Source organism: Delphinapterus leucas, chromosome 18 (genome assembly GCF_059928025.1).
Source record: "Delphinapterus leucas isolate spDelLeu-1000000601 "Yukka" chromosome 18, BTC_Dleu_Yukka2, whole genome shotgun sequence".
NCBI classification, from domain to species: domain Eukaryota; kingdom Metazoa; phylum Chordata; class Mammalia; order Artiodactyla; family Monodontidae; genus Delphinapterus; species Delphinapterus leucas.
Window position 1 is genome coordinate 53,894,646 of NC_143146.1, and position 20,469 is coordinate 53,915,114.

General features: G+C 38.0%; 1 protein-coding gene across 11 annotated transcripts in view; it reads right to left on the bottom strand.

The window, feature by feature from the left end:
* ELF1 (E74 like ETS transcription factor 1) overlaps positions 1-20,469 on the bottom strand; it is a 104,938-nt gene that overhangs the window by 15,983 nt on the left and 68,486 nt on the right. For 9 of the 11 annotated variants that reach the window (XM_089899484.1, XM_089899480.1, XM_089899477.1 and 6 more), the window contains 3 exons: positions 15,730-15,910; positions 2,880-2,987; positions 1,182-1,349 (listed from right to left, as the gene is read on the bottom strand). In XM_089899484.1, the coding sequence (XP_089755610.1) occupies positions 1,182-1,349; positions 2,880-2,987; positions 15,730-15,910 (457 nt within the window). The remainder of the gene's footprint in view (positions 1-1,181; positions 1,350-2,879; positions 2,988-15,729; positions 15,911-20,469) is intronic. The other 2 variants (XM_089899485.1, XM_022574948.3) reach the window with 1 other exon arrangement.

Genomic DNA, 20,469 nt, shown 5'->3' on the forward strand with positions numbered 1-20,469 from the left:
TCTATGTCTGCTGCTTCTCATTCAGGAAGTATCTTTCTTATGCATTCTGTGATACTGAAATGTGAGTTCACCTTCAACAGGGTTTTATTTGAAGAAATACTGTGCAGCCTGGATTAAACGTATGAGGTGCCAAAGCAATTTTACAAGAGCTTCGCCTGGTGCCCAAAGTTACTGCCAGCCTGGGGCCATTGTTATGTTAATTACTTGACTGGAAATTCCTAAAGTCAGTAACAGTTTAAAATCTAATCATAAACCTAAGTTAAGACAAACCTAGGATTATGAATTCTCAAAGGAAAAATTTTTTCCACCCAGCTAAGAAATACAAGCTTCTTAACATCTGTCTGTGCCAAAGGGTGGACTGTTTTTCCCCTTAGGGTATAGCTAAGGGATCCCAATTATATGCTGAGGTCTCTGTCTAATAGCCCATCTTGCACTGGACCAAGACTTAAGCATCTGCCTCTATGTGGGCAATAAAACCAAGCCCCTTGGACATCCAGACTGACATGTCCTTCTCAGCCCTCAGAGCTGTTGCAATGTCAGGTCACTCTTATTTTCCTCTGCATTTTTGGCTCTTGGAATTTCCCTTACTTTCATGTGAAGTTAGGTTACGTGGTGGCTGGTGATGCCATCAACCAAGATATTAAACTCAAAATATCAAACAAGCTGGAGTAGAATCAAAAGGCAATGAAATGGGAAGAGTGTCAGTGTTAGAATGTAAGTATGGTCCTAATTTGTGAAAACTTTAAAATTCCCTCTAACACATTCTAACATTTCCCTCTTCAATTACTTACCTGCTGATTCCCAACTTGTATTCTTCCCACTGGAATCTTATACTGGAATCTACGCTGGTGGTTTTCAAACTACGTTCTGCGGAAGGAAACTGACCTCAGCCCTTACCCCTGAGCTCTTTCTGAGCTTGGATAAAAGAGTTTAGATAAAAGATTGAGGCTTTAGAAAGTTGGAAAATCCCTTTTCTGTGAGATAGACCAAGTATTTTAAATGTATAAAAAAGTATAAAATAATTCTTTAAATTCATCTAATACGAAGAAATAACTCTGTTTTGTACATTCAATTTTTTCTCACGTAAGTTTTAATTCAGGTAGAAATATCCTTGAATAAAAGTTATATTTAGATTCCACATCAAGAGTTGACTGTTTTCCCTTAACAAATTAACCACCCACCTTTCTTTCTCTTAGGTTGTTCTGGTGATGAGCGTCCTGGTGAATGTGCATATGTCTCTTGAACGTGCTGAGTTTCCATCACTTCAGGAATCCCATCTAATGTGACGGATACATGGGTGATTGGGGCAACAACAATGTCATCTTCAGATGAACTAAATATATTATTATCTAATGGAAATAAAATCAACTAATTGTAATCAACTTTGTATTATAAATCAAAATAATTTCATAAAATATTTCCTGTTTCTTTGAAGATTAAAATAGAAATAAGATTTTGAAATCTAGTCCCTGCTTTTTATTTCCTCTGCCCTAAGTCAAGTACCCTGAGGCAGTCCAGGCTTGATGGGACTATTCAACGCCTCCCTTACCTGACTTCCTATCCCCAGTCTATCTTGTCTGTCTTCTCCATTCTTCACATTGCTGCTAAAGTTTTTCTTTAAAACCTAAGTCTGGCCTGACCATATTATTCTTCTCTATAAAAACTTTACACCCTGAAGATTAGAAAGAAAAATAAAATTAACGTATCTTCCCATAGTTTACAGGGGAAGAAAGATAGGAACAACCCAAACTCCATAGCATGCCATTCTGAGGTTCCACAATCTACAAACCATTATGAAGCTTATACTTCAGCTATACCAAAGCATTCTGAATCTCAAACATTTCATTGTTTTTTTTTTTACAGGTCTGTGTCTGCCTCTGCCTATGTTGAATGCCCCTTCCTGTCTCTTCCACCCATGAAAAGCTTATTTGTTACTAATCGCCCAGGTCAAAACACTGCCTCCATAAAGCCTGTCTCAGGTGTTTTCAGCTAGAGAAATCTCTCCTTCCAGAACACTCTGCTATCCCTCTCATGGCCTTTATTTTTGGCTTTTACAGTTATTTACATAAACAACTATCTTCAAAAGAAAACTGTCAGCTTGAGGAAAGAAACAAGATCTGTTCATTTCCATAACATGTTATTGCCTGATACATTGCTGTGCGTATAGAAAATATTCAATAAACATCTTAAATTGATTTAATAATAATTAAGTTTATGAGTTTGACTACATCCAAAGGAGAACATGGATTTAAAAGCAGATCAATAAATGTGGCAGTGAATTTTATGCCATCAAGTCTAAGAAAACATTGCAATGGATTTTTGCCTATTCACTGATGAATACTGACTAAAGATCAATTTTTATTGATCAATAAAGATCAATATTGACTAAAGATCACTAAATTATAATAGTTTGGGCCCTAAATACTTCACAAATGAGGTTAAGAAGAAATTCTGCATAATCTGCTATTTGACAACTAAATTACTTTTTTATCCTTAATGTCCTCACTCCCTAAATTAAAAAAAAAAATCTTGTTTAACTGAACACTTTAGCAAAGGTGCCTCAACTAGTACTGTACCTTAAGATGCACTTGGGACCAAAAAAATATAAAACATAGTCTCTGGTCTCTTGATATTTATCATCTGAGAGAGAGATGGAAGAAGAGCTTTTCAAAGCATATAAACATGGTCCTACTATAGCACAGGGAGCTGTATTCAATATCTTATGATAAACCATAATGGAAAAGAATACAAAAAAGAATGTATACATATGTATTATGGAATCACTTTGCTGTACAGCAGAAATTAACACAATATTGTAAATCAACTATACTTCAAAAAAAAAAGCATATAAACATGAACAGTCATAACACAACACTCACTGATGCGCTTTTCATCCAGCATAGGGCCAGGAGAATCCATATTGAGGAGTGCTTCAGCAGCCTCGATAGTTTCAATTGTTTCATCCCCATTATGACAGGAAGCTTCAACTACAATACATTTAAAGAGAAAACAGAATTAGCTACAAGACATTTGTTCTTCTAAAAAGCACAGATTCGGAAATTCCCTGGTGGTCCAGTGGCTGGGACTCAGCACTTTCACTGCCAGGGGCCCAGGTTCAATCCCTGGCCGGGGACCTAAGATCCCATAAGCCGTGTGGCATGGCCTAAGTAAATAAATAAATACATAAATAAATTAATGAATTAAAAAGCATTGATTCTCATCTCTTGAACCAGGATACATCACTTAATACTCTGGTTGGTAACAATAGTTTGTCTCAACATATAAAATCTATACTGAAAATCACTATTTCTCATTTAAAACTTTGCAAGATGCGGGGGTTTTATTAAAAATAACAACAACAACAACCAAAAACCTCTGCAAGACACTGGGAGATTAAAAAGTAAGCAAAATAGAACTCGTACTCTAGGAGGAAAACACCAGTCATTTCTGATAATTCTTGTATTTACATGAATAATAAACTAAGATGTCACTGGGCAGGTCATGCTGTTTCTGTTGACTCCATACTTTAAAACGACTGGGTTGATAGTTTTAGGTCCCTTTCAGCTCTAACACTGATTGCAATACTCTTAGTTCACTCACAGGAATGAATATGAGTCTCTGTTAATTTCTGAATCTTCTTCCATTCTTCTATAATTAGTGAATTGCCATCATCACCAAAAGTTTTAGTCGTAGTCACATGATTAGAATCTAAACACTCTTTGATAATTATAGTATTCTGGTACCTTTCTTCTCTAATGCGTAACATAGAACACTAATTTCCCTACTGTGAACTGTGCCTAGTCCAAGTTATTTTTTTGTTCTTTAAAAATATTAAAATACAAATGAAAATTAATCCAAATACATGCTAGACACTAGACACTTCTCTGCATCCCAGAGAGGTGTCCGAAATAGCTGCACAGCGAATTCCTTGAATGGCTTTTAGCCCCTCAGTTCTAGGATCAGCACCAAGAAACTAAATAGAGCTACCAATGCTCTCTTTGCATGGATAAACTCAAGTTTCCTGAATGTGGTATTTATCATCCATAATCCCTTGTACTTACTTGCTACATTTTCCCCTCAATACTGACAAAATTATACATGTTATTTTTTAAAGTTTGAAAATATATATATATAAATAAAATCATGGTTTTCAGATTCAGGGTTGGACTGATAGTTTATAACTCAATGAATATAAGCCTTTTAATTTTACAAAACATTAGAAAGTAAATATAAACGTAGTACTTAAAGCAAAAGTTCTTTTTCTCAATCAAATGAATGAAAGTGATCATTTATACACTGTCCTCTCCCTATTCCTATTCAATTCAGAGAAGCAACAAAATCATTTTCCTCTTCATTATTAAGATTATAACCAGATTTCCAAGAAATCTGTAGTTCTTTGAAATTTACCTTAACTTTCCATTAGAATATTATAACATTTATTATCCTAAATATTTCCTAAACAGTTCACACTCTCTTTTAGACTGAAGATTTCCAAGAATCTACAAAATTCTTCGTTGATTGCAAATCCCCAGCTGGCAAAAATATTGAATGACTATCACTCTTAAGTAACTGTACAAGGAAATGTGGAAGATACAATAGTATAGGACATGACCTTTTTCCTTATCTATTGGTAACAGATACTTAGATACTGTCTAAGAAAATAACAAAGTGATCAGTTTTACAGTATAGAGCAGACTGACTACAGGCACTGTATATCATTATAAGTTAGGAAGGCTTCCTGAAGAGATGGGTTTAGGCTGAGTCATTTAAGATAGCTAGGATTTAAATACTTTGAGAGGAAGAGAGAGAAATTAAAGCAAGAATAATAGTAGAAGCAAGGGCATGAGAAGAAGTGTTATGCATTTAAAGAAAATGAGATAATTAGTCTATACCATTAGAAAGCAAAATGTGTAACAGCTAAAGATTATTATAATAACAGCATATTAAGTAATTTGCTTTACAAATAGACTAATGTGGCTGACTGCCTCCCCAAGGGAGGAATCCCACAATAGGAATGGAAGGCATGGTCTGCTGAAGGAGCAGAGATCAGAGACAATTCCTGAATGATGCTTTCAAAGAAGTTCTGGATCTTGGATTATATACTAGTCAGCTCCTCTCAATTAGGAAAAACTCCCAACAAAGCACATTTTCTCTCATAAAATACTGGCTAACACTGGGAGTACCCACAACCTGCCAAGCCAGAAGAGAACCTCCTTCTTCCAGATATGAAAGATGTATCTGCAGAATTCCAACATTCTGGGCTCCATTCCCTCCGCTAATATCTTTGAACCCAAACATCTATAGGTCACAGGGAGGATAAGGAACAAGAAGACAGCCAACATAAAAAGAGGCAAGGATTTTAATCTAGCCTGGATTTCTCTAACAGCAATTTAACCCTTATAGAGTCTTCCTCTTTTAAAGGCTTTAAGCTTTTCCTCTTAAGGCCAGTGCTCACATTTCTGAGTTACTACAAAAAGCACTCTAGAGCACCTGAATATATTTTTGACTAGTTTTTTAATTCTAAAAGTAGGTGTCCTTTTCATTTTCATACCAAGATACACAAAACTTCATTAGGAGATTCACAGTCTTCGTTAGGAAACTACTTCCCCTAATTATAATGAAAAATAAATCAATTAAATTTTAATTATATATTCTATCAAAAACAAGTGCTTAACTGACAAAGGATTAATCTCCAAAATTTACAAGCAGCTCATGCAGCTCAATATCAAAAAAACAAACAGGGCTTCCCTGGTGGCGCAGTGGTTGAGAGTCCGCCTGCCGATGCGGGGGACACGAGTTCGTGCCCCGGTCCGGGAAGATCCCACATGCTGCGGAGTGGCTGGGCCCGTGAGCCATGGCCGCTGAGCCTGCGCATCCGGAGCCTGTGCTCCGCAACGGGAGAGGCCTCAACAGTGAGAGGCCCGCGTACTGCAAAATAAAAAACCAAAAACAAAAAAACAACCCAATCCAAAAATGGGCAGAAGACCTAAACAGACATTTCTCCAAAGAAGATATACAGATTGCCAACAAACACATGAAAGAATGCTCAACATCATTAATCATTAGAGAAATGCAAATCAAAACTACAATGCGATATCATCTCACACTGGTCAGAATGGCCATCATCAAAAAAATCTACAAACAGGGCTTCCCTGGTGGCGCAGTGGTTGAGAGTCTGCCTGCCGATGCAGGGGACAGGGGTTCGTGCCCCGGTCCGGGAAGATCCCACATGCCGCGGAGCGGCTAGCCCCGTGAGCCATGGCCGCTGAGCCTGCGCGTCCGGAGCCTGTGCTCCGCAACGGGAGAGGCCACACAGTGACAGGCCCGCTTACCGCAAAAAAAAAAAATCTACAAACAATAAATGCTGGAGAGGTTGTGGAGAAAACGGAACCCTCTTGCAATGTTGGTGGGAATGTAAATTGATACAGCCACAATGGAGAACAGTATGGAGGCTCCTTAAAAAACTAAAAATAGTACTACCATACGACCCAGCAATCCCACAACTGGGCATATACCCCGAGAAAACCATAATTCAAAAAGAGTCATGGCGAACGGATAAAGATGTGGTACATATATACAATGGAATATTAGCCATAAAAAGGAACAAAATTGGGTCATTTGTAGAGACGTGGATGGATCTGGAGAGTGTCATACAGAGTAAAGTAAGTCAGAAAGAGAAAAACAAATATCGTATATTAACGCATATACGTGGAACCTAGAAAAATGGTACAGATGAACCGGTTTGCAGGGCAGATATTGAGACACAGATGTAGAGAACAAACGTATGGACACCAAGCGGGCAAAGCGGCAGGGGGGAGGTGGTGGTGGTGTGATGAATTGGGGGATTGGGATTGACATGTAAACACTGATGTGTATAAAATGGATGACTAATAAGAACCTGCTGCATAAAAAAATAAATTAAATTAAAAAAAATTAAAAAAAAAAAAGAGTCATGTACCACAATGTTCACTGCAGCTCTATTTACAATAGCCAGGACATGGAAGCAACCTAAGTGTCCATCGACAGATGAATGGATAAAGAAGATGTGGCACATATATACAATGGAATATTACTCAGCCATAAAAAGAAACGAAATTGAGTTATTTGTAGTGAGGTGGATGGACCTAGAGTCTGTCATACAGAGTGAAGTAAGAAAGAGAAAAACAAATACCGTATGCTAACACATATATATGGAATCTAAAAAAAAAAAAAAAACGGTCATGAAGAACCTAGGGGCAAGACGGGAATAAAGACGCAGACCTACTAGAGAATGGACTTGAGGACACGGGGAGGAGGAAGGGTAAGCTGGGACAAAGTGATAAGCTGAGACAAAGTGAGAGAGTGGTAGTGTATATATAGACATATATACACTACCAAACGTAAAATAGCTAGTGGGAAGCAGTCGCAGAGCACAAGGAGATCAGCTCAGTGCTTTGTGACCACCTAGAAGGGTGGGAGGGAGGGAGGGAGACGCAAGAGGCCAGATACAGGGATATATGTATATGTATAACTGATTCACTTTTTTATAAAGCAGAAACTAACACTCCATTGTAAAGCAATTATACTCCAAGAAAAACGTTAAAAGAATTTTTTTTAAAAAGTGCTTAAAAGTCCAATTCCTCCATAATAGTTAAAACCAGAAAAGATAAATACTTCAAAAAGTCTAGCAAAATGACTAAAATAAGGCATTGTAACACTTACTCTTAAAACCTTAAGCCTCCTATTTAAAATCTTGTAGATTTAAGGCATAGTAGAAAAGCATATTGCAGGACTTCCCTGGTGGCGCAGTGGTTGAGAATCTGCCTGCCAATGCAGGACACACGGGTTTGAGCCCTGGTCCAGGAAGAGCCCACATGCCCTGGAGCAACTAAGCCTGTGCGCCACAACTATTGAACCTGTGCTCTACAGCCCGCAAGCCACAACTACTGAAGCCTGCGCGCCTAGAGCCCAAGCTCTGCCACAAGAGAAGCCAACGCAATGAGAAGTCCACGCATGGCAATGAAGAGTAGCCCCCACTCACCGCAACTAGAGAAAGCCCGCGCACAGCAACGAAGACCCAACAACGAAGACCCAAGGCAGCCAAAAATAAATAAATATATAAGTTTATTTAAAAAAAAAAAAGAAGAAAAGCATATTGCTCCTCTGTCAAGGCTTTGAAATTCTATGAATAGAAGAAAATATCCTTCTAAAACTAAATTTTTGAAAAAATCAGGCAAGTAAGGCACAGGTAGCTCCATAATTAATTACCATCTTCTAAACATTTATATAACTCTAAATGTTCATTTATATAAATAAGTTTTATAAATATTTTAAAGTCTACTGGGTCGATGAAAATGATAAAATTAGTATGTATATCTATTCAGTTGCCTATCAATTAAGGAAATACAATGAGAATTTCAAATCACTTCTTTATCAAGCTTTTTATAATGAAAAATTTCAAACATATACAAACATATAGGAAATCATATTTATAATGAACTGAATGTATCAAGGGCCCAGCTTCAATGCTTAACAGTCAATCTTCCTTAATCTATACTCCCTGGCCCAACACAGACACGGGATTATTTCAAAGTGAACCCCAGAGAGCCTATCATTCAATCGTAAATATTACAGTATATGGACAATACCATGATCACATCTTTTAAAAATCACTCTTTAAATCAGATATCCACTTAATATTGAAATTTCTGTCTCAGATTTTTTTTAATCTGAAAAAGTTGGTTTGTTAACCAGATTTCAAACAAAGTTCATGCATTACATTTGGTGGCACGTACCTTCCTTAGTATTTGGCTTTTTTCCATTTTTGTTGTTTATCTTAGGAGAAACAGGGTCATCTGTTTGTAGTTTCCCACATTCTAAATTTTGCTGATTATATATCTGTGGTGTCACTTACCATATCCCTCCCCCCGTGTATTTCCCGTAAACTGGTAGTTACATCTAGAAGATTGATTTGATTCGCATTCAATTCTTTGGCAAGAATACTTCAAAGGTGATGCTGTGTGATTCAATGGGCCTTTTGAAGGTAGGTGGGTCTTCTTCAGTACTTCGAGGATTGAGAAGCAGGTTCAGGTGTTGTCAACCTGATCTATCCAGCATAAAATTCTCCATCAGCCTTTTACCTAATGGCTTTAGAAGTTACTGATGATAGTTACCTAGAAGCACTGTTTCATTAGGGATTTCAAAATGGTGATAATTCTAATCTTATCATTCCTCTAGCATTTATTAGCTAGAATTCTCTATAAGGAAGAACTTTGTCATAAACTATCTGGTTACCCTGAGCTACGGTTCATACAATAAAGGCAAATTAAACGCTTGGTTCTTTTTCCGTTATTTACTGATTTTCAGAATAATAAATGGGATCTTTCAAAAGTGACCACTGGGGCTTCCCTGGTAGTCCAGTGGTTAAAACTCTATGCTCCCAATGCAGGGGGCCGAGGTTCGACCCCTGCCCTGGTCGGGAAACTAGATCCCGCATGCCCCAACTAAGAGCCCGCATGCCACAACTAAAGATCCTGCATGCTACAACTAAAAGATCCCTCGTACCGCAACTAAGACCCGGCGCAACCAAATAAATAAGTGTTTAAGAAAAAAAAAGTGACCACTAAGTTTAAAATATTTTTATTAGCTTTTGCTTTTATCTTTCTATTTTAAAATTTATTTATTTTATTTATTTTTGGCTGTGTTGGGTCTTTATTGCTGGGCGCGGACTTTCTCTAGTTGTGGAGAGCAGGGGCTACTCTTTGCTGCGGTGTGCGGGCTTCTCATTGCTGTGGCTTCTCTTGCTGTGGAGCACGGGCTCTAGGCATGTGGGTTTCAGTAGTTGCAGCACGCGGGCTCAGTAGTTGTGGCTCATGGGCTCTAGAGCACAGGCTCAGTAGTTGTGGCACACGGGCTTAGTTGCTCCGCAGCATGTGGGATCTTCCCAGACCAGCGCTCGAACCTGTGTCCCCTGCATTGGCAGGCGGATTCTTAACCACTGCGCCACCAGGGAAGCCCATATCTTTCTATTTTTAAATGTAAGCAAACACATACATATCATTTATATTCTTTCCCCTATCTTAAATAATAGGTAACCATTCGTGCTGTACTGACCCTTGCTTTTTAAACTTCATATACACTAGAAATCATTCCACAACTATATATAGAAATCAATCCACAACTATCTATAGAAATCATGCTACCTTCTGAATTTCAAAAACGTAAGGCAAGTTTAATGTGGTTAATATCAGTAATCTAATTTGTAAAACTTTGTTTACTCCACTTAGCTTCAGTGCTTAGGTCAGGAAATACAAAATAAATTGGTGGCTCCTACATGAAACAGGAATGAAAACCAAAAAAAAGTACAAGCTTTTAAAAATATAGAGAAAATGTTTGCCCTTCATTAAATGGAATACAAAAATTTCTTGTAAGCAACAATAAAACCCACAAGGCTTTTTTTTCCTTCCAATTTTATTGAGGTTATAATTGACATACAGTATTGTGTATGTTTAAGGTGTACAGCATGATCTGATTTACATACATCATGAAATGATTATCACAATAAGTTTAGTGAACACCCATCATCTCATACAGATACAAAGTTAAAGAAACACAAAAAAATTTTTCTTGTGATAAGAACTGAGGAATTACTCTTTTAACAACTTTTATATATAACATACAGCAGTGTTAATTATATTTATCATATTGTACATTATATCCCTAGTACTTTTTTATCTTCTAACTGGATGTTTGTACCTTTTGACCACCTTGGTCTAATTCCCATTCCCCCCACCCCTGCCTCTGGTAACCACAAATCTGATCTCATTTTCTATGAGTTTGTTTATTTGTTTTCGAAGTACACCTGACCTACAACACTGTTAGTTCCTCAACATAGTGATGTGCTATTGCTATACAGATCAAAATGATCACAATATGTCTAGTTAAGACACATCATCATACAAAGATATTACCTAGTTATTTACTGTATTCTCCACACTGTATATAGCAATATACCTATTAAGTTGTTGATCACTTAATTTCAAGCGCATTTTAACCCTGCATTTTTATTCCCCAACTCCACGTTTACTACTTCTGACATCATGTTTTACGTCTTTCTGTTTTGTGTATCCCTTAACTACTCATTGTGAATACAGATGGTTTTACGATGTTTGTCTTTTAACCTTCCTACTAGCTTTATACATGGCTGATTTACTACCTTTACTGTATATTTGCCTTTACCAATGAGATTTTTCCTTTCATAATTTTTCCTTTCATAATTTTCATATTTCTTGTTGTGACCTTTTTTGGTTAGAGAAATCCCTTTAACATTTCTTGTAAAGCTGGTTTGTTAGTGCTGAACTCTTTTAACTTTTGCTTGTCTGTAAAACTTGATCTCTCCATCAAACCTGAATGAAAGCCTTGCTGGGCAGAGTATTCTTGGTTGTAGGTTTTCCCCTTTCACCACTTTAAATATATTGAGCCACTCCCTTCTGGCCTGCAGGGTTTCTGCTAAAAAGTCAGCTCACAGCCTTACGCAAGTTCCTTTGTATGTAACTTGTTGCTTTTCCCTTGCTGCTTTTAAAATTCTCTCTTTAATTTTTGCCACTTTAATTACAATGTGTCTTGATGTGTTCCTCTTTGGGTTGATCCTGTTTGGGACTCTCTGTGCTTCCTGGACATGGATGTCTGTGTCCTTTCCCAGGTCAGGAAAGTTTTCAGCTATTATGTATTCAAACATGTTCTCTGCCCCTTTCTCTCTCTCTTCTCCTCTGGAACCCCTAAAATGCAAATACTAGCACGCTTGATGTTGTTGAGAGGTCTCTTAAACTGTCTCATTTCTTTCTATACTTTTTTCCTTTTCCTGTTCAACTTCAGTGATTTCCACTACTCTTGTCTCCCAGCTCACTGATCTGTTCCTCTGTGTCATTTAGTCTACTGTTAATTCCTTCCAGTGTATTTTTCATTTCAGTTACTGGACTCTTCATCTGTTTGGCTGTTCTTTACATTTTCTAACTCTTTGTTAAAAACTTCTAACTTCTTGCTCTGTGCACCCATTCTTCTCCATAGTTCCTTGAACGTGTTTACGATCATCATCTTGAACTCTTTACAGGGCAGGCTGCCTATCTCCACTTCACTTAGTTCTTCTGGGGTTTTATCTTGTTCCTTCATTTGGAAGATATTCCTCTGTCGCTTCATTTTATCTAACTTGCTCTTTTTATTTCTATGTATTTGGTAGGTTGGTTACATTTCCCGACCTTGGAGAAGTGGCCTTCTGTAGGTGCCGTCCTATGCATCCCAGCAGTGGTCTCCCCTCTGGTCACCAGAGCTGTGTGTTCTGGGGTGCTCCCTAGTGGACTGCGTGGGCCCTTCTCTTGTGATAGGCTAACTATTGTGGATGGTCTGGTAGGTGTGGCTGGCCTGTGCTCCAGTTGTTTGCCAGGTCCTGCCTTGCGTGGAGGCTGCCAGGGACCCCAGGTGGTCCCAGGGCTAGTGTTGGCTGACAAGTGGGCAGAGCCAGGTTCTAGAGTGGGTAGTTGTGGGGCTCGGGATCCCAAGATCTAGTGTCAGCCTGCTGGTGGGCAGGGCCAGTTCCTTATACAGCTGGCCGTGGGGTCAAGGGTGTCTAAAAGCTGCTGTTGGCCCACCTGTGAGTGGGGCTGGATCCCAGATAGCTGGCTGAGGGGTCCAAAGGGGTCCATCTCCTTTAATAATTTCAATTTTAGACTCAAGACTGGTAATGGAAGGATCTCCACATAGATAAAGCTCATAGTCAAAAGCTCTTCATAAATTTTTTATAGCACAGCCTTGTTTCAAAGGAAATGTTATATAAAACCCCAACATATAAACAGATAAAAGTAGTATTTTATCATTATACATTTTAAAGGTTAAAATTTATATCAAACTTGATATGAGATAAATAAATGATAAAAATGAAAGTGTTTGGGTGGTGGCGCAGTGGTTCAGAGTCCACCTGCCGATGCAGGGGACACGGGTTCATGCCCCGGTCCGGGAGGATCCCACATGCTGCGGAACGGCTGGGCCCGTGAGCCATGGCCACTGGGCCTGCACGTCCGGAGCCTGTGCTCCGCAACGAGAGAGGCCACAACAGTGAGAGGCCCACGTACCAAAAAAAAAAAAAGTGTTCTGATGAACATGAAAATTTGAAATTAGGGGTTATCAATGACAGCTGCCATCTAATATAACCCTCAAGTCCATAAAAGTAGTTTGACCTTTTTATTGAAAATTTCAAAACAGAATCAAAATTATGGGACATAATATAATGAATTCTCACATATCCATTCTCAGCATCAATCATTATCAGAACATAGTCGATCTTTCATCCATACTCCACTTACTGCTCAAGGTCGCCTCACACACACCCTGACCCCCAGGATTACTCTGAAGGAATCCATGACACTGTATTCTATCTCTAAGTATTTGAGCATATGTATCTAAAAGATGAAGAATCTAACACAATGCTATCATCATGCCTAAAAATGTTAACAATATTCCTTATCACCTGAAGTGCTACCTAGGTCTCATAATTAGTTTATAAACTGTCCTATCCCCATCATCATCTTCCCTGTAGTTTCTCAAAAGCGCAGTACTCTCCCCTCCCCCACTCTGGACTAAGGAGGGCTATAAGATCCTTTCATTTCTCATGACGTGACTCGAACAAGTACAGAAGAGTTAAACGAAGGCTTGGGTTGGAAGTTAAGAAAGGCAAGAGAGAAGAAACATGCAAATAGCAATTCTGATTTTCAAGATGTGGCTTATTTTCTGGATCCATTCCATACCAGTTCTGTTTTCCAGGAAGGAAGGAGCTTGTCTGCATCTCATCATCAGCTATCTTCAAGTCTAAGCCCAAGAGAGTGAACAACTGGAAGGAAGAAATAATTCCTTCCCCTAAAGATCCAAGATCTGCTTTCCCAGTCTCCACTTCTTCTTTGAGGGCCAGTATCTTCCTTAGGGACTAAAACCAGGAATAAACACCCCTTCAGGGAAGACCCTGGTTCCCAATCCACAAAGAGTATAGCCTTACCCTAAGGCATCAAGAAAGTAGGTCAGAACACACTGTGGCGAAAACCCCATTAGCTACACAACACATACATGCATAGTGGTGGTCATTCTGTTATACAAAACACGAAGTACACAGTCAGTGATGAGTTGAAACCTCTAATATGATTAATCCAACTGTCTTATTGATAAGCGAGAAACAAATATAGATTTATCAAAAACTTTCATTGGGTTGCTCTGAACAAAAATGTGAATATATGAGAACATGCTTTGTAAAAAATAAGAGGACAGTACAAAAACTAAGTGTTGTTCATCAACGTTATCAATGACTCAGTCACTGGGTGCATGACATAAGCAAGTCATTTAACTTCTCTAATTTCAGTTTTCTTTTTCTGCTGTGAGAATTAAATCTGTACTTTTTAAAAAATCTACTATGTTAATATGATACAATGATAAGAAGACAATGCCATTTGGGAGGTATTTTTGCCCAAAATGGTTTATCTCATTCCAACCATGAGAAAATATCACAGAAATAAAACTGAGGGGCATTGTACAGTGTCTGACCAGTACTCCTCAAAAGCACCAAGGTTATGAGAGACAAGGAAAGACAGAGGAACTGTCATAGACTGGAAGTGACTAGGAAAAATTACCAACTAATTGCAATGTGAGATTCAAGATAGGATCCTGGAATAGAAAAAGGATGTTAGTGTGAAATGCGTGGAATAAAGTCCAAGTTTAGTTGATAATACTGTGACTAATGTTAATTTCTGGTTTTTAATTTAAGAATAAATATTCAGAGCTTCCCTGGTGGTGCAGTGGTTAAGAATCTGCCTGCCAATGCAGGGGACACGGGTTCGAGCCCTGGTCTGGGAAGATTCCACATGAGGTGTAGCAACTAAGCCCGTACGCCACAACTACTGAGGCTGCGTGCCACAACTACTGAAGCCTGCGCACCTAGAGCCTGTGCTCTGCAACAAGAGAAGCCCACGCACCACAACGAAGAGTAGCCCCTACTCGCGAGAAAGCCCGCAGGCAGCAGCAAAGACCCAATGCAGCCATAAATAAATAAATAAAACTAAAAAAAAAAAAAAAAGAAGAATAAATATTCAAATAATCTTTGCTTCTAAGTAATTAACTTTCTCAAACACCTCCAACATCTCTGGCCAAGATATATGAATGTAAATGTATAAAATTACAAATGCATGCACCAGTTTCTAAAACTGATGGAACAAAGCACCACCTCAACACTTACATTCAGTGTGAAATATCCTACTAGTTCTGACTGAACAAATCTTTAAACCTCGGCACCTTATCCTACATTTGGGTCACGGCCTCCTATTTTGCTTCCTGCAGCAGCAGTAACAAAAGAATATTCCTATCTTTTGCCCTGCAAACAACCTTTCATTGTTATCAGGAGTACAGAGCTAGGCACACAAACAGTGCTCAGTGAAAACTTGGTGAACCGAGTTGGTTTGGTTCCTCTTACACACCTTCTATTTCGTCACGTTCATCTCTGTCTATTTAGGAAAGAAGGAGGAGGAGATAAGCGAGCACCATGAAGCACAGGCAGATGAGAAAGAAAACGTCATTTCCTTCTTCCCACAGGGCTCTAGCTTCCGCCGGTAACGGAGTTACTCAAAACCGAGTCAAGAACTTTTTATATCCCCCAAATCACAGGGCTAACCCACTGACTAAAACTATGCTGAAGGAAGGTGCTGTCAGAGGCACACACACCTGTAAGGGTGATGTCGTCGTCATCCTCATCGATGATTTCCTCTTCGGCGACATCCAAGGAGCTCTCAGTGATCATGTCATTGGGCTCCTCCACACAGGCTAGACCCGCATAGCTATTGAGAATATCAGCACCAGGAACGTGTTCCACAATGACGGCAGGAAAAATAGCTGGATCGCCAAGCTGGGAGGGGCGAAGGAAAAAAAGGATTAACAAAGTTTTGCTTTTGTTAAATACAACCCAAATTATTTTACACAATTCAGTTTTCACATCATCAGCTACTTGTATATTGACAACCTTTCTATGATACAGAGAATATATATCTACTAAGACCAAATAAAACTTTCATTACCAATTTTGGGTCTTAACAGCCAAGTTTTCATTGGGAAGTTCCATAAAAGTATGTTTTTAAAGCTCACTAAATTAAAAAAACTAGCATCATTAATGCATAAGAAATGGCATACAAATAAAATGTACAACTAAAATCTCAGCAAAAGTTTCTTTGACAGAAAAAAATCTGTGAGCTTAATAAATATTACACTGTCACTTGGCACACAGGCCGTGTTTCACAACTAACTGCTTTTGATTCAAATGGGAAAATTAACTTTCACTTTCTATCTGGTTATAAGATCAGGGAAGTCGAGAACTGGAAGAACTCTAGTCTAGCCATCTCATTTTACAGATGAGGAAACTGAGGCAGAGAGGATTTTTAACAGCCTACTCAAAAATCAGTTAATTAGTCATGAAAAAATTCAATGTTAAAAGTGAAAGCCAAATAAAAAAATGTTTTGAATGTACCTAAGTATACATGAATCATAATACTATATAATAAGGGCTATCTATAAAAGAATTACTTTTTAAATATAGTAAAAATGCTGACATTTATTAACTTGTTTTATATTGCTCTACTTGTCATATGGTAAGGGTTCTGTTCATTTGTTACACTTTCATAGCAACATTTCTCTGCAAATCATCATCCCCTAAACCACTAATATACACTAAACCGTCTATTGATGAAAAAAAACCACCATCAAACCCCTAAACCACATCATCCCCATCATCCCCTAAACCACTAATATACACTAAACCGTCTATTGATGGAAAAAAAAACGATTAAGATGTCATTACATTTCTCTTTTACTTTAAAAAACTTCAGAATTTAAAAAGTTGTAAAAGTAGTACCAAGAATTCTCCCACAACCTTCATCCACATTCCCCAAATTTTAACACTTAATCATGTCTATCATCCTCTTTCTATATTATCATTTCTATATCTATAGTTTTTCTGACTTATTTGAAAGTGGTAGACATACTGCTCCTTTAACCCTAAATACTTAAGTATATATTTTCTAAATATATGACCATTATCTTATACAAAGATAGCACAATTATCAAAACCAGGAAAGTAACATTGATACAGTACTATTATTTAATCTATAGACCTTATTCAAATTTCTCCATCTCATTAATGTCTTTTTTTTCAAAAAATGGGGAAAAAAATTGAGATCAGGATCCTACGTTTCATTTAGTAAATATCATGTTTCTTCATGACAACTCCTTTAATCTAGAACAACTTCTTCTCCTTTAATCTGGAGCAGTTCTTCAGTTTGTCTTTCATGATCTTGACACTTTGGAAGAATACAGGCCATTTGTTTCATAAAATGTCCCCCAATTTGGGTTTTTGTGGTATTAACTCATCATTAGATTCAGTCTGCATTTTTGGCTAGAATAAAAAAAAGTAATCTTGTGTCCTTTCAAATACATCTTATCAGGAGGTCAAAAAATACCTTTTTGTCCCATTACTAGTGATATTAACTTTGATCATTCAGTTAGGGTGGGGTCTACCAGGCTTCTCTACCATAAAGTTACTATTTTTCCTTTCATAATTAATAAGTATCTTATGGGAAGATAGCTCATGTAAATATCCTGTTTCTTAAAATATATATATATTGAAAATATTATTTATGATTTCATTATAACTAAGCAGCCTCAATCTTTTAAAATTAATGTTTGTAGCAGTGCACAGAAGTTAAATATTACTTCTTATATAAGAATTTAATTACCTAAATTAAATATATGGTATCATAGGTACTAAACAGATACTATCTGTGCCTTCAAGAATGTTATGTTCTGAAATTTATAGATAACATTAATACTAAAACATATTTGGATTGCTTTATTTTAAAATGTTTCTTCCTATTTCAGAAAAGAGGAAAGTTAGAAGGAACTGGCTCTCCAAATCATAAGTTTTAAAACAGAAAGAGGCTCAAACATTACAATGTAAAACACACACAGGGAGGCACTAGAGAGAGTATCATATAGAGTAGCCAAAGTATAGTCATTGGCTTGCCCTTCTCTTTTTTGAGAGTGAATGCTGCACATGCAACCCAACTTAGCATGAGCACATGCTTGTTGACAGCACTTCTCCTCTTCTCTCCTAAGAGCTAAACTTAAGCTCCTCGTCTTCTGACAAGGCTGAGCCCAGAGTTGCGTTAATTCTCATGATTTCATTTTAAGCCGCAACAACTCCATGTACCAGGTAAGGACAGGGCTTATCATTTCTATCCACTGGCAGATAAAGAATTAGGTTAAAAAATTTACCCAAGATCACCACTAAGTCAGAGACAGAGGCAGGTCGATGCAATTCACAGGAGAAGCCCTCAAATGAAAGCGAAGTATTTCTCCCTACCCACATCTATTTGGTTCCTTAAGTTTGGGTAGTGAGTGTTTAGAGTGTGGCTATTACGAGGGATATCTCCAAAATTTTTTCTGAACCTATAAAGTTCCCAAGTTTCAAAGAACTACAGATACGTGTTACTACTTTCTGCCTTGTCCTATTCTCTTACTCTGTAACTGGATTGGAGCTGATGACTCTAGTCTCTAGATGTACAGGTGTTAGAACACCCTGTCATATACCACTATAATCAATGCTACATCTACTTCAGTGCCCCTCTCCGGAAGCAACCACTCTTGCCAATTTCTTTGTTCCCTAACAGAGGCACTCTGTGGATAATCAAGCATATTCTAATTTGCGTTAAACAATCATTTTTAATTTCAGTTCAAATTTTAAAATAATTTAAAAACTGTTTAAGACAAATTTCAAACACACAAAAAGTAGAGAGAAAAAAATAGTTTCCACGGAAGCAAAAGGTTACTTAAGAATGAAGAGAGACATGTGGCTGTGTGATTTAGAGAGTGGCAACCTGTAGTAAAGAAGAAAGACTGTGAACCAGGAGACCCAAGGCCTTCTCCAATCCTACTATCATGATCTTATCTTCCTCACTTTAAATGAAAGAAGAGCACCAGTTGATCCCAAGGGCACTTCCGGCTTTTAAGATGTATTTTAAAGGTATGGATTTGAAAACTGCCTGTTGATAACATTACAGTAGAAGAGATTACTCATTCTTATGGACTAAACTGGGGGAGGGAGTCGCATGCACAACTGGTCACAAACCTTCTGGCTTTGCTACTGCTGTTAGCTAATATTATTAGCACCAGGCATTTTGCTCATTGCTTCACATGGATTACCACCTTATTTCATCATCACAAAATCCAATTAAGGAGACACATAAGATTATCTGTTTTATACATGGGAAAATGAAGTCTCAAGGAGAAAGGAAATAATTTACTGTAAGTGGAAGACTTCTTTTTAGTATTTATTTATTATTTATTTGGTTGCGTTGGGTCTTAGTTGCAGCAGGCGGGCTCCTTAGTTGTGGCATGTGGGCTCCTCAGTTGCAGCTTGCTGGCTCCTTAGCTGTGGCATGCGAACTCTTAGTTGCAGCAGGCGTGTGGGATCTAGTTCCTGGACCAGGGATCGAACTGAGGCCCCCTGCATTGGGAGCTCGGAGTCCTAACCACTGCACCACCAGGGAAGTCCCCGGAAGACTGTTAAATTGACTCCAGAGTCCATGTTCTTTACCTATTCCCTACTATAACCAGCCTTAAACATGGTGCCATTTTGTTTTGGGATTGGTTTTTGTTTTTGTTTTTTTGGCATATTTACTTAGCTCTGTTTAGAAAAACAGAATAGGCAAGGAGCTGCGTTTGCAGTATGACTTTCAATATTATCTTTTTTCAGGGCTTCTCCGATCCAAATCTATTATAAACTATCTTGAAGGCACAGCCAGTCCCTCTTGGTCCCCAGGGACTTCCCAGGATCACTCCCAATTTAGCCATACTGTCTTCTCCTTCTGGATACTTGCTCCTCTCATGAAAAACATAGGCCACTCTTTTCTAGTCCACTGAGATATATATTCAAAGTTGTTCATCTCTAATTTCTCCAGGGTGCTATTAATTCACATACAATAAACAGACCAACTCTGAATCTTAGGTAACAAGCCTGAATCTGTATATACAAAATAGATCTAGGAAACCCCTCTCAGGTGACTGGAAAGAATCTCTCCCTCTATTACCATAAACAGAAGGAAAACACACGCTCCAGAAACTCCAGCTGCCGATCTGGGCTCATGGTAAACTCCTGCCTTATAAACTGATTGACTAAACTGACTGACTAGTAACTGAATCATCAGGAACCTAAAAACTTCATAACCACACATTCTAACATTCCATATAAAGAAATGGACCCTAGCCTCTTAAATGAAAAAATTGCCAAATTCCAAATGCTGAATTTTCCTAGATTTAAAATTTTTTTAATAAATAAAATATTGGGACTTGTATTAGTTTCCTAGAGCTGCTGTAACAAAGCACCATAGGCTAGGTGGCTAAAACAACAGACACGTA